The sequence below is a fragment of the Esox lucius genome, chromosome 5 (assembly GCF_011004845.1).
Source record: "Esox lucius isolate fEsoLuc1 chromosome 5, fEsoLuc1.pri, whole genome shotgun sequence".
Lineage (NCBI taxonomy): Eukaryota > Metazoa > Chordata > Actinopteri > Esociformes > Esocidae > Esox > Esox lucius.
Window position 1 is genome coordinate 14724235 of NC_047573.1, and position 14481 is coordinate 14738715.

A 14481-nucleotide genomic window follows, 5' to 3' on the forward strand; every position below is an offset into this window, starting at 1 on the left:
GAAAAACTGAATATGTAAAGAAAAATACAAATAAACATTTAAAAAGATATAGTATCTGGATAAAAAAAAATGACCAAAATATGAGTATTTTAAACGCTTGGCACATTGAAATCTGGAAGAACATCTGAGTTGAAGCCTTTTCTTTCTATGTTATTGTTTACAATGGTAATACACTGTGTTTGAGTAACGTTATCAGCCCAATAAATGTGTCTGGAAAGTTCATTTCGGAAAATATGCTTCTCTACATTATTGTTTCTATGCATTTATGTCACTGCTTTTTCGATGCTATAGGTATATCGTTCTTTGTGAAGTCCATGGGCAAGTCTTACACAAGGTACAAGATACATGACACCAAATAATCAAGCTAGTACATGGGAAATGTAACTGGGATATATGAAATTGATCAACGATGCTTGAAACAGTGTGATGCTGAAAGGTTTTATTCAACGAGATGGGCATAAAAGCATAGAGGGGTTATTAGACCTGAACAATTTCTATTAATTTAATATAATAAACAAAACATAAACATTTTCTTTTTAGAATATTGAGAAACATTTAGTTGTTAATGCAGAACTATCCTGTCGGTGATCTTAGACAAAACATGGCTTGTGAGTTTGCTATTATTTTGCTTAAACATTTTCACTGGGTGCCTTAGTGGTTGGTAGATCTTAAATCTAATTACAGATAAAATGCAATAAGATTTTCAGAGTTAGAATAAAGGTATTGAACATGTCCTCAATCAAATCAGAGGAGTTCTGATGGTGTTGCGTTCCTCTTCCATCTTAGGCATTTTCAGCCATTGTCATGCAGATAAAGGTACAGCCACTGTTACACTTAATGTCATCAAAGCCCTCAGCCCCTGTAGAACACAACATCACTGTTAGTCATAGCGCTACACAAATGAAGGATAACTGCGGCACTTTTCTCGAGGAGAAAAAGTACAGATACCACACAGTATATTATGTTTCTGTGAAGAAATTCTTTACACCATATCATTTTTTTTTTCCAGTTCTTACTACAGGGTCCATATGGTAAAGGCTAGGATTCAATACAAATCTGTTGTAGCATGCTTGAACTGTTAAGGCAATTACTTTAAATCCAGTCCACATGGATGCTGAAATATTTCCTTAAAATGTGCTAAGCTTTGGAGTACATTGTGATTCTTTCATTGTAATTCAAATCATTTTCCACAATACATCTGCAGTAATAGTGAAATGATGATGTTTAACAGTATTTATTAACTGCCATCATTGCTGGGATTGACTTTGATATGTGCCCATTGATTTCTGACCCCTGCCCCCGGCCCGGCAATGTGGTTCAAATGGAAACGTCATGATGATTTTGTGGTTGGGGCAAGAGACCAGTGTAAATATCATAATCAACATTCTACAGATTGTGTTCGTGTAAGAAAACACTGAATAATGTATGGAATCATGTTATTTACATTTCTGTGAAATATATTTTCAGTAACAAGTATCACTTTTACAGCTGTTTTGAAGTGACGGATGACAGTATTTAAAAGATGTTAGCGAGCACGGGAGGAAGAGAGTTGTTTTAAAGAAAGCATTGCATCGTGTGTAGAAATTCAGTTTTTAGCAACTTTAAAAGGTGCATTTGTGTATCTGACCTTAAGTGTCACTAACGCAAGAATACATTGGCAATACTAACCTTTATAAGAGTTCAGTGCCACACAGTCTTCCTCTCCATACTGCTGTTCTATGGCACTCTTGGACCAGGAAAAAGCTGTGTTGCTCCCATCAGTCCAAACATATTTCCCTTCCTGACAGTGAGGACAAGGTTCAAGGTTATCAACAGTAGTAATTTATCTATTGTCTAAATTAAAAAAAAATCGAAGATCTGCTATGCGCTATTGAGGTGATACGTTTTGTTTTACCTCATCTAGATCATTTAGTCCCACCCAGGCATACGCAGATATGTCCTGGGTCTTCTTCACCATGGACAGAAGAAGCTGGTATTCACTAATGGAGTGAGCAGCAGCCAGGGTACCGCCTTCTTTCTGACAGTAATTCTGTATAAAGAAATATCCATATTATCATTGATTTCTATAACAAGCAATGTTGAGATTAGGTCAGAAATTGTCAAATAAAAAGAGGTAAATAGTGATGTAATCATGGCAATCCGTATTTTTGTGAATACTTTTATAATGAGAGAAAAAAAGTGCTAACTGACAAAGAAAGTCTATAATTTTAATGGTAGGTTTATTTGGGGATCAAAAAATATTTTTCTTCACTGTATATACATCACTTTAAATGTGAGTGAGATACTGACCAGTGCATCTGTCCATCCCATTTGTTTCTGGATCAGTTTGTAGCAATGAGGTACGTTGTTAGAGGCTAAATTATACCCTGGCTGGCAATCATCTGGAGAAAATTAAATATATGTTAAAACCACTACAATCTGGCACATAACTACAACTTACTTATTATAACAGTAAATGGAATAAACACATCTGAAAATAAATTGGGTTATTAATTAGGTTAACCACCAACGTGTCACTTACAAATATCATTGTCATGAAAGCCTTCAGCTCTGAGGAGGGTGACAAGGACACAGGCCAGGACAGACAAAGTTATGACTCTCATGATGATTAGAAGAGGGTGGTGGTCCTGTAGAGATCTACTGCTGTTTTTCCTATTAACAGAATTAGAACAATGTTACAGATACAGTTGTGCTCGTAAGTTTGCATACCCTGGCAGAACTTGTGAAATGTTGGCATTGATTTTGAAAATATGACTGATCATGCAAAAAAACTTTTATTTAAGGATAGTGATCATATGAAGCCATTTATTATCACATAGTTGTTTGGCTCCTTTTTAAATCATAATGATAACAGATATCACCCAAACGGATTAAAAGTTTACATACCCTTGAATGTTTGGCCTTGTTACAGACACACAAGGTGACACACACAGGTGAAAATGGCAATTAAAGGTGAATGTCCCACACCTATGGCTTTTGAAATTGCAATTAGTGTCTGTGTAATGTCTATGAGTTTGTTAGCTCTCACATGGATGCACTGAGCAGTCTAGATACTGAGCCATGGGGAGCAGAATGGCCCTCATTTATCATTCTTGCGTAGAAACGGGCGTATATGTTGGCGTAAGATTTTGCTTACACTCCTCTCATCGCCTGATTTATGAAACTGTGCGTACCTTTAAAATCCAGGTGTACGCAATACCTTCCCTTGATAAATGCCGCGGATGAAAACGATCGTCATTAGAATAACACGCCCCTATATATTCAAGTCTCCGCTTCCCCCACGCCCTCATTTTACGCCATGGACACACGAAAGACGGCAAAAAAGAGAAACTTCTCTGACGTGGAGATTGAGACGATCACCAGGGAGGTAGAAAGAAATAAAATTGTTTAATTTGGCAGTTTAATTCACATTAATAACTGCATGACAATTTGTAATATTCGTCTTATTATTTCATGATATTTATCAATGACGTTTTTTGTTATTTAGAAGAAGAATGTCGTTATTATTATTATTTCTATTATTGTCTAAAAGAAGAAGAATGTCATTTTTATTATTTTGTCAGTCTGAATTATATTTTGGTAATTCAAAGCCTTTTATTACTGAACCCAGTCCATGCGCAACTGCCGGGCCTAACCCTGAAACGTCATGTAAAGCGCACAGACTCGCATCTGAAGGAATACATATAAGTCAAATGCTTTGGTAAAGTCACACAAATGAAACCTTGAAGTCCATGTTGCACAAAAATAAACACTGAAGTTTGTAATTATGTTGTTGTTTTTTTTACAGTAGGTCATAATATATCACATCTTTTAGTTTGTCAGTGCGTTAGGATTTTCTTTTCTGCGCTGTTAAGGTTTCATTTCTCTCCGCCATGTCCATGTGCAATATTTTGTTGTCATCCATCCTCCAAAGATCACTCCAAATATAACTATTAATACTGTTTTATTTTCAGTTTACATCTCTGCACTGGCATAACATCAGTGCACGAGGGAACTGCAGCAGGGGCTGAGTATACGGCTACACATTTTTTACTTGAGACAGGTCAAAATAAAAGTCCCGTCTCTTCACACATGCGCACAATTAACTCTTGCACAATTTTGGGTATACAACAGTCAGTATCATAATTAAACAACATAATATAACCTCAATGATGAGAACATATAACTCAACATGCGCATTTCCGCACTAACTCAAAACGTGCGTACACCACCTCCTGAGCTGGCGTACGATTTGAGAGTGCTGTACGCCAACGTCCATATTGATAAATCTCAAAGTCACCGTGGTTTTGGGTGTACGCTGGAAATTTGGTGTATGCACTTTTGATAAATGAGGGCCAATATAACTTTCAAAACCTGCGTAACACGGTAATGGAACTTTATGAAGATGGAAAAGGAAATAAAAAGATTTCCAAAGCCTTGCAAATGCCAGTCAGTACTGTTCAATCACGTAAGAAGGGGAACATTCGGGGATCTCTTGATACCAAGCCAAGGTCAGGTAGACCAAGAAAGATTTCAGCCAAAACTGCCAGAAGAATTGTTCAGGATACAAAGAAAAACCCACAGGTAACCTCAGGTGAAATACAGGCTGCTCTGGAAAAAGACTGCTTCTGGCACACTGTATTTTGGAGTGACGAGAACAAAATAGAGCTTAATAGTCACAACCGTAAGCGCTGTGTTTGGAGAAGGGTCAACAAGGCCTATAGTGAACAGAATACCATCCCCTCTGTGAAGTATGGTGGTGGCTCACTGATGTTTTGGGGGTGTGTGAGCTCTGAAGGCACGAGGAATCTTATGAAAATGTATGGCAAGATGTTATCAGAAAATATTGGCGGACATTTTGCATTCTTCTGCACAAAAGCTGCATATTGGACGCTCTTGGACTTTCCAGCATGACAATGACCCTAAGCACAAGGCCAAGTTGACCCTCCAGTGGTTACAGCAGAAAAAGGTTAAGGTTCTGGAGTGGTCATCACAGTCTCCTGACCTTAATATCATCAAGCCACTCTGGGGAGATCTCAAACGTGCGGTTCTTGCAAGATGACCAATGACTTTGCATGACCTGGAGGCTTTTTGCTAAGATGAATGGACAGCTTTAACAGCTGCAAGAATTTAGGGCCTCATAGACAACTATTACAAAGGACTGCACGCTGTCACTGATGCTAAAGAGGGCAAGTATTAAGAATTGAGAAGGGTATGCAGACCTTTGAACAGGGGTCAGTTAATTTTTTTGTCAGTTCATGTTTTGTTTTATGATTGTGCCATTCGGTTTTAAGTTACAGTTGAATATGAATCCCATTACAAATAAAATATGTGTTTTACATGCTCACTCATGTTTTCTTTACAAATGGTACATATATTACCAATTCTCCAAGGGTATGCAAACTTTTGAGCACAAATGTAATTGTAGGCTACATTATCAGCAAAATAACAGAGCAAAATGCACAAATTGTTGATTGTTAAATTATACCATGTTTGGGCAAGAACAAATAACACAATACGATCTAAATATTCAGCAAATTCTGGGCACTCACCGAAGTCTGAAGAGAAAACCTCAAGGTTGTCTTTCTTAAAGTGGCATGAAAGTTCAGATGTCTTTTCACTCAAAATGCAAGGCCTTCTGAACAGACATTTACAGAAGTACAACCACAGATATCATCTGCAACTCATTTCCATTTCAGAGAATAGTGACAGTGATGTTGTATTATGATGCAAGTGTAAGAAGGAACTAAGTTTGATGTGACTGTCCAGTTTCTTGATCAACCTGTTTATCTGTTTCAGAATGCTACTCAGAGGTGCAGTAATTCACTATTAATGAACAGTTTATAGATCAGGTACAACATGCCTTTAACATCAATCAACTAATCAATCACATTTATTATAGAAAGCCCTTTTTACATCCCATGTTTCATTTACATGTACATCCATGTATCATCTTTATTGCAGTGAAAAGGACATTGTATTTCCAAAAGACATCACCAAACAGCAGCTGAAACTGAAAACAGAAACTCCCTGAAACTTTGATTTGTTGGAGGACAGACCATCCCCAGGGTCCAAATTAGATGTTCAGTCTATCCAAAATGATTGTGGCGCTCCATGGTTTTAAAGGGTCCAGGAAGCACAAGGACAGATGAAGATACTTGGCCTGATGCCATTAGGGGTAAATTACCACCTTCACAAATTAAGTCTCAATAGAATGATGAGGTTTGAAACCACACTTGAGCGTTGTGTACTGCAAATATGGCAGTGCCTCTCAAAAGTCTTCACCTCCCCTTCGACTTCACATTTTAGTTGTAATTGTAATTAATTAGTAATTTTAGCCACAGGTAAACACCAAAAAGTCCCATCATTTGCATGAATTCCTCATTGGCGAAGTTTAATGTCTGTTATGGAAGGTTGTTTTATAATTGGGAAAAAACTAACATAACCATATCTACCCCAAATTTGGCCCCCTCATAAATGTGTGACCTTGAACTCTCTGGAAGCACATCTCACTTGTCACACTGGTCTAATGACATTGCTCACTCAATCAGGATGTTTAGGCAGGGATAGACGTTGAGGAGAAATCATTCCCCTGCGCAAAACAACAGATTGAATTCCCAGAGCCCCCACAAGGAGTCAGTAGAGCAGGATGTAACAGAGCAGCCCTTGCCGACATCCACCCCTCTACCCCAGGCAGTGCTGAGCCAAATGTCACCCCGTGCTGATTCCCTGTCACTGTCTGTTTGCAGAAACCAAGTTTACCCAACTCTATGTAAACCAATGAAAACCTCTAGTGTACTGTAACCCAATCATGGGATATAATTTTACAGCCATTCAGTTTGAAATTAATTAATGTTGACAAATATGACTGAAGTTTCTAAATTAGTGCTTTATAAATAAATATTACTGTATGTTGCTCCCTTGTAGTATAAAAAACCTCCAGGCAATTTCTTCATATTATTAGTTGGTCTGTACCCATAAACCCAAGTGTGCTGTAGAACATGTTATCTAATGGTTTAAGTGTGGACACAAGACATGCACTTACGCAAAATTGCCATAATCCAAAAAGGATATGAAAGTAGTATTCAAAATGTTCATCCTATCAACATCTGTTTACAAAGGGTTTGTTTCTATAGAGGAAACCAAACTTGAGCATTAACCTCTTCACCAGCACCATAACATACTTTTTGAAAGTGTGCTTGTCATCAATCCAGATACCAAAATATTTGAAGGACAAAGTGCATTTCATTTTTTACCATTTCAAGTCATTTAAATGTGAACCTGACCCTGATTTTGACCACATTTTCTGCCTCCATTGCCATTTAAGCCAGTACTATGGGCAAGCACTTAATCCTCAATAATATGAATAATGCTTTGATGTCACACTTAAACAATAGCTGTTTGTGTGAGCTGTACAAGCAAACACTGCACATTACTAGTGAAACATCTAAAATGTCAAAGGAAAAACATTTTTAAGTTCAGCAAAAATCACAAGTACACAGGCTTTGATGACCTGTGGATCCTGGAAGTTGGTTAGAGTGGAAGATTGACCATATCTTTAAATCTGATTTGGGAACTCCTGAGGGGCTAGAAAGTCAGAGTTGATTTAACAGACAAGAGGTATAATATTTAGAATACCATTATAGTTTTGTTGACTAAAGATTAAAATAAGTTAGTTATATCAAGATCATCACAATCCCCTCCTTTACATAGCGGTAGCACAAGGGCAATCTTCCATACTTTGGGAGTCATCCCTGATATCACTGTTTAAATTAAATAGTGGGTTACTAGCAATGAAGTGAATTTGGTTTATCACAACTGTAAGAAAATGAATAAGATTGATAAAAGATAAATCTTTTCATGTGACAACACTGAAGAAATTATACTTTGTTACAATGTGAAGAACTGAGTGTACAGCTTGTATAACAGTGTAAATTTGCTGTCCCCTCAAAATAACACAACACACAGCCATTAATGTCCAAACCGCTGGCAACAAAAGTGAGTACCCCTAAGTGAAAATGTCTAAATTGGGCCCAAAGTGTCAATATTATGTGTGGCCATCATCATTTTCCAGCACTGCCTTAAAACTGTTGGGCATGGAGTTCACCAGAGCTTCACAGGTTGCCACTGGAGTCCTCTTCCACTCCTCCATGACGACATCACAAAGCTGGTGGATGTTAGAGACCTTGCGCTCCTCCACCTTCCATTTGAGGATGCCCCACAGATGCTCAATAGGGTTTAGGTCTGGAGACATGCTTGGCCAGTCCATCACCTTTACCCTCAGCTTCTTTAGCAAGGCACTGGTTGTCTTGGAGGTGTGTTTGGGGTCGTTATCATGTTGGAATACTGTCTTGCGGCCCAGTCTCCGAAGTTAGGGGATCATGCTCCGCTTCAGTATGTCACAGTACATGTTGGCATTCATGGTTCCCTCAATGAACTGTAGCTCCCCAGTGCCAGCAGCACTCATGCAGCCCCAGACAATGATACTCCCCCCACCATGCTTGACTGTAGGCAAGACACACTTGTCTTTGTACTCCTCACCTGGTTGCTGCCACACACGCTTGACACCATCTGAACCAAATAAGTTTATCATGGTCTCATCAAATATCTATTATGAAATTTGTTTTTTTTATACTAATTACTTTTTGGGACATAATAAAGGTTACAAAAATAAATGTACAAAACACAAGCATTTATTTCGTAAAGCCTCTTCTCCACACAGACTTCACACAAAGGGGCAAATGGGACTTTTTAGCCTTTGTATATAGAGACAACTTTGCTGCCAATGGGATCTTAAGGACTTATAAGACATTGTCCCTTAGTGGTGCAGGCAGAATTGGTCTGCAAGGCTCATAGCTGCATTCTTTCACCACTGTCACCTACAAGGCATGCCAACTGCAACAACCCAAGAGAGCAAGACCTTACAGCCTTGCCTGGTAACAGTAGGTCACTGGACAAAGGAAAATTGGGAAAGGAGCTTCTGTCTTTATGATGAACCGATAAGTGTCTTGGGCTTTGGTGTACATAGTATAATTATCAGTACTGCTGAAAAACTGAATATGTAAAGAAAAATACAAATAAACATTTAAAAAGATATAGTAACTGGTTAAAAAAATATGACAAAAATATGAGTATTTTAAACGCTTGGCACATTGAATTCTGGAAGAACGTCTGAGTTGAAGCCTTTTCTTTCCATGTTATTGTTTACAATGGTAATACACTGTGTTTGAGTAACGTTATCAGCCCAATAAATGTGTCTGGAAAGTTCATTTTGGAAAATATGCTTCTCTACATTATTGTTTCTATGCATTTATGTCACTGCTTTTTCGATGCTATAGGTATATCTTTCTTTGTGAAGTCCATGGGCAAGTCTTACACAAGGTACAAGATACATGACACCAAATAATCAAGCTAGTACATGGGAAATGTAACTGGGATATGTGAAATTGATCAACGATGCTTGAAACAGTGTGATGCTGAAAGGTTTTATTCAACGAGATGGGCATAAAAGCATAGAGGGGTTATTATACCTGAACAATTTCTATTAATTTAAAATAATAAACAAAACATAAACATTTTCTTTTTAGAATATTGAGAAACATTTAGTTGTTAATGCAGAACTATCCTGTCGGTGATCTTAGACAAAACATGGCTTGTGAGTTTGCTATTATTTTGCTTACACATTTTTACTGGGTGCCTTAGTGGTTGGTAGATCTTAAATCTAATTACAGATAAAATGCAATAAGATTTTCAGAGTTAGAATAAAGGTATTGAACATGTCCTCAATCAAATCAGAGGAGTTCTGATGGTGTTGCGTTCCTCTTCCATCTTAGGCATTTTCAGCAATTGTCATGCAGATAAAGGTACAGCCACTGTTACACTTAATGTCATCAAAGCCCTCAGCCCCTGTAGAACACAACATCACTATTAGTCATAGCGCTCCACAAATTAAGGATAACTGCGGCACTTTTCTCGAGGAGAAAAAGTACAGATACCACACAGTATATTATGTTTCTGTGAAGAATTTCTTTACACCGTATATATATTTTTTCAGTTCTTACTACAGGGTCCATATGGTAAAGGCTAGGATTCAATACAAATCTGTCGTAGCATGTTTGAACTGTAAAGGCAATTACTTTAAATCCAGTCCACTTGGATGCCGAAATATTTCCTTTACATGTGCTATGTTGGAGTACTTCGTGATTCTTTCATTGTAATTCAAATTATTTTCCATAATACATCTGCAGTAATAGTGAAATGATGATGTTTTACAGTATTTATTAACTGCCATCATTGCTGGGATTGACTTTGATATGTGCCCATTGATTTCTGACCCCTGCCCCCGGCACGGCAATGTGGTTCAAATGGGAACGTCATGATGATTTTGTGGTTGGGGCAAGAGACCAGTGTAAATATCATAATCAACATTCTACAGATTGTGTTCGTGTAAGAAAACACTGAATAATGTATGGAATCATGTTATTTACATTTCTGTGAAATATATTTTCAGTAACAAGTATCACTTTTACAGCTGTTTTGAAGTGACGGATGACAGTATTTAAAAAATGTTAGCGAACACGGGAGGAAGAGAGTTGTTTTAAAGAAAGCATTGCATCGTGTGTAGAAATTCAGTTTTTAGCAACTTTAAAAGGTGCATTTGTGTATCTGACCTTAAGTGTCACTAACGCAAGAATACATTGGCAATACTAACCTTCATAAGAGTTCAGTGCCACACAGTCTTCCTCTCCATATTGCTGTTCAACGGCACCGTCGGCCCATGAAAAATCTGCGTTGCTCCCATCAGTCCACACATATTTCCCTTCCTGACAGTGAGGACAAGGTTCAAGGTTATCAACAGTAGTAATTTATCTATTGTCTAAATTAAAAAAAAATCGAAGATCTGCTATGCGCTATTGAGGTGATTCGTTTTGTTTTACCTCATCTAGATCATTTAGTCCCACCCAGGCATACGCAGATATGTCCTGGGTCTTCTTCACCATGGACAGAAGAAGCTGGTATTCACTAATGGAGTGAGCAGCAGCCAGGGTACCGCCTTCTTTCTGACAGTAATTCTGTATAAAAAAATATCCATATTATCATTGATTTCTAACAAGCAATGTTGAAATTAGGTCAGAAATTGTCAAATAAAAAGAGGTAAATAGTGATGTAATCATGGCAATCCGTATTTTTGTGAATACTTTTATAATGACAGTAAAAAAGTGCTAACTGACAAAGAAAGTCTATAATTTTAATGGTAGGTTTATTTGGGGATAAAAAAATATTTTTCTTCACTGTATATACATCACTTTAAATTTGAGTGAGATACTGACCAGTGCATCTGTCCATCCCATTTGTTCCTGGATCAGTTTGTAGCAATGAGGTACGTTGTTAGAGGCTAAATTATACCCTGGCTGGCAATCATCTGGAGAAAATTAAATATATGTTAAAACCACAACAATCTGGCACATAACTACAACTTACTTATTATAACAGTAAATGGAATAAACACATCTGAAAATAAATTGGTTTATTAATTAGGTTAACCACCAACGTGTCACTTACAAATATCATTGTCATGAATGCCTTGAGCTCTGAGGAGGGTGACAAGGACGCAGGCCAGGACAGACAAAGTTATGACTCTCATGATGATTAGAAGAGGGTGGTGGTCCTGTAGAGATCTACTGCTGTTTTTCCTATTAACAGAATTAGAACAACGTTACAGATACAGTTGTGCTCGTAAGTTTGCATACCCTGGCAGAACTTGTGAAATGTTGGCATTGATTTTGAAAATATGCAAAAAAACATTTATTTAAGGATAGTGATCATATGAAGCCATTTATTATCACATAGTTGTTTGGCTCCTTTTTAAATCATAATGATAACAGAAATCACCCAAACTGATTAAAAGTTTACATACCCTTGAATGTTTGGCCTTGTTACAGACACACAAGGTGACACACACAGGTGAAAATGGCAATTAAAGGTGAATGTCCCACACCTATGGCTTTTGAAATTGCAATTAGTGTCTGTGTATAGTCTATGAGTTCGTTAACTCTCACGTGGATGCACTGAGCAGGCTAGATACTGAGCCATGGGGAGCAGAATATAACTATCAAAAACCTGCGTAACACGGTAATGGAACTTTATGAAGATGGAAAAGGAAATAAAAAGATTTCCAAAGCCTTGCAAATGTCAGTCAGTACTGTTCAATCACATAAGAAGTGGAACATTCAGGGATCTCATGATACCAAGCCAAGGTCAGGTAGACCAAGAAAGATTTCAGCCAAAACTGCCAGAAGAATTGTTCAGGATACATAGAAAAACCCACAGGTAACCTCAGGCGAAATACAGGCTGCTCTGGAAAAAGACAGTGTGGTTGTTTCAAGGAGCCCAATACGACGATACTTGAACAAAAGTTAGCTGCATGGTCAAGTTGCCAGAAAGAAGCCTTTACTGGGCCAGTGCCACAAAAAGCCCAGTTACAATATGCCCAACAACACCATGACAAATCTCACAGCTTCTGGCACAATGTATTTTGGAGTGACGAGAACAAAATAGAGCTTAATAGTCACAACCATAAGCGCTGTGTTTGGAGAATATAGTGAACAGAATACCATCCCCACTGTGAAACATGGACTTTCCAGCATGACAATGACCCTAAGCACAAGGCCAAGTTGACCCTCCAGTGGTTACAGCAGAAAAAGGTTAAGGTTCTGGAGTGGTCATCACAGTCTCCTGACCTTAATATCATCAAGCCACTCTGGGGAGATCTCAAACGTGCGGTTCTTGCAAGATGACCAATGACTTTGCATGACCTGGAGGCATTTTGCTAAGGTGAATGGACAGCTTTAACAGCTGCAAGAATTTAAGGCCTCATAGACAACTATTACAAAAGACTGCACGCTGTCACTGATGCTAAAGAGGGCAAGTATTAAGAATTGAGAAGGGTATGCAGACTTTTGAACAGGGGTCAGTTCATTTTTTTGTCAGTTCATGTTTTGTTTTATGATTGTGCCATTCGGTTTTAAGTTACAGTTGAATATGAATCCCATCACAAATAAAATATGTGTTCTACATGATCACTCATGTTTTCTTTACAAATGGTACATACATTACCAATTCTGCAAGGGTATGCAAACTTTTGAGCACAAATGTAATTGTAGGCTACATTATCAGCAAAATAACAGAGCAAAATACACAAATTGTTGATTGTTAAATTATACCATGTTTGGGCAAGAACAAATAACACAATACGATCTAAATATTCAGCAAATTCTGGGCACTCACCGAAGTCTGAAGAGATGACCTCAAGGTTGTCTTTCTTAGAGTGGCCAGAAAGTTCAGATGTGTTTTCACTCAAAATACAAGGCCTTATAAACAGACATTTACAGAAGTACAACCACAGATATCATCTGCAATTCATTTCCATTTCAGAGAATAGTGACAGTGATGTTTTTTGATGATGTAAGTGTCAAATGGAACTAAGTATGATGTGACTGTCTAGTTTCTTGATCAACCTGTTTATCTGTTTCAGAATGCTACTCAGAGGTGCAGTAATTCACTATTAATGAACAGTTTATAGATCAGGTACAGGTCATTAATATCAATCAACTGATCAATCACATTTATTATAGAAAGCCCTTTTTACATCCCATGTTTAATTTACATGTACATCCATGTATCATCTTTATTGCCGTGAAAAATACATTGTGTTTCCAAAAGACATCACCAAGCAGCAGCTGAAACTGAAAACAGAAACTCCCTGAAACTTGCCTTTGATTTGTTGGAGGACAGACCATCCCCAGGGTCCAATATAGATGTTCAGTCTCTCCAAAATTATTGTGGCGCTCAATGGTTTTAAAGGGTCAGGAAGTACAGATGAAGATACTTGGCCTAATGGCATTAGGGGCAATTTACCACCTTTACAAATTAAGTCTCAATAGAATGATGAGGTTTGAAACCACACTTGAGCGTTGTGTACTGCAAATACTGCAGTGCCTCTCAAAAGTCTTCACCTCCCCTTTGACTTCACATATTAGTGTGTGAAGCAAATTGTAATTAATTAGTAGTTTTTGCCACGGATCCACACCAAAAAGTCCCATCATTTGCATGAATTCATCATTGGCAAAGTCTAATGTCTGTTATGGAAGGTTGTTTTATAATTGGAAAAAAACAAACATAACCATATCTACCCCAAATTTGGCCCCCTCATAAATGTGTGACCTTGAACTCTCTGGAAGCACATCTCACTTGTCACGCTGCTCTAATGACACTGTGCATTACAATTTTTACCGTTTCAAGTAATTAAAATGTGAACCTGACCCGATTTTGACCACATTTTCTGCCGCCATTGCCATTTATGCCAGTGCTATGGGCAAGCAAGTAATCCTCAATAATATGGATAATGCGTTGATGTCACACATAAACAATAGCTGTGTGTGTGAGCTGTACTGGCAAACACTGCACATTACTAGTTAAACATCTAAAATGTCAAAGGAAAAA

General features: G+C 37.8%; 2 protein-coding genes across 2 annotated transcripts; both read right to left on the reverse strand.

Annotated features, from left to right (window-relative positions):
- Positions 1 to 424: 424 nt before the first annotated feature.
- Positions 425 to 5638, reverse strand: LOC105006620 (alpha-N-acetylgalactosamine-specific lectin-like). The gene is made up of 6 exons (XM_029119728.2): positions 5532 to 5638; positions 2522 to 2652; positions 2290 to 2381; positions 1895 to 2029; positions 1669 to 1780; positions 425 to 859 (listed from the first exon to the last, which is right to left on the reverse strand). The coding sequence occupies exons 2-6, from the start codon at positions 2601 to 2603 to the stop codon at positions 783 to 785; spliced, it is 498 nt and encodes a 165-aa protein (XP_028975561.2). The 5' UTR covers positions 2604 to 2652; positions 5532 to 5638; the 3' UTR covers positions 425 to 782.
- Positions 5639 to 9450: 3812 nt separating this feature from the next.
- On the reverse strand, positions 9451 to 13350 carry LOC114839332 (lactose-binding lectin l-2-like). The gene is made up of 6 exons (XM_029119727.2): positions 13267 to 13350; positions 11542 to 11672; positions 11310 to 11401; positions 10917 to 11051; positions 10691 to 10802; positions 9451 to 9885 (listed from the first exon to the last, which is right to left on the reverse strand). The coding sequence occupies exons 2-6, from the start codon at positions 11621 to 11623 to the stop codon at positions 9809 to 9811; spliced, it is 498 nt and encodes a 165-aa protein (XP_028975560.2). The 5' UTR covers positions 11624 to 11672; positions 13267 to 13350; the 3' UTR covers positions 9451 to 9808.
- Between the last annotated feature and the right edge of the window lie 1131 nt (positions 13351 to 14481).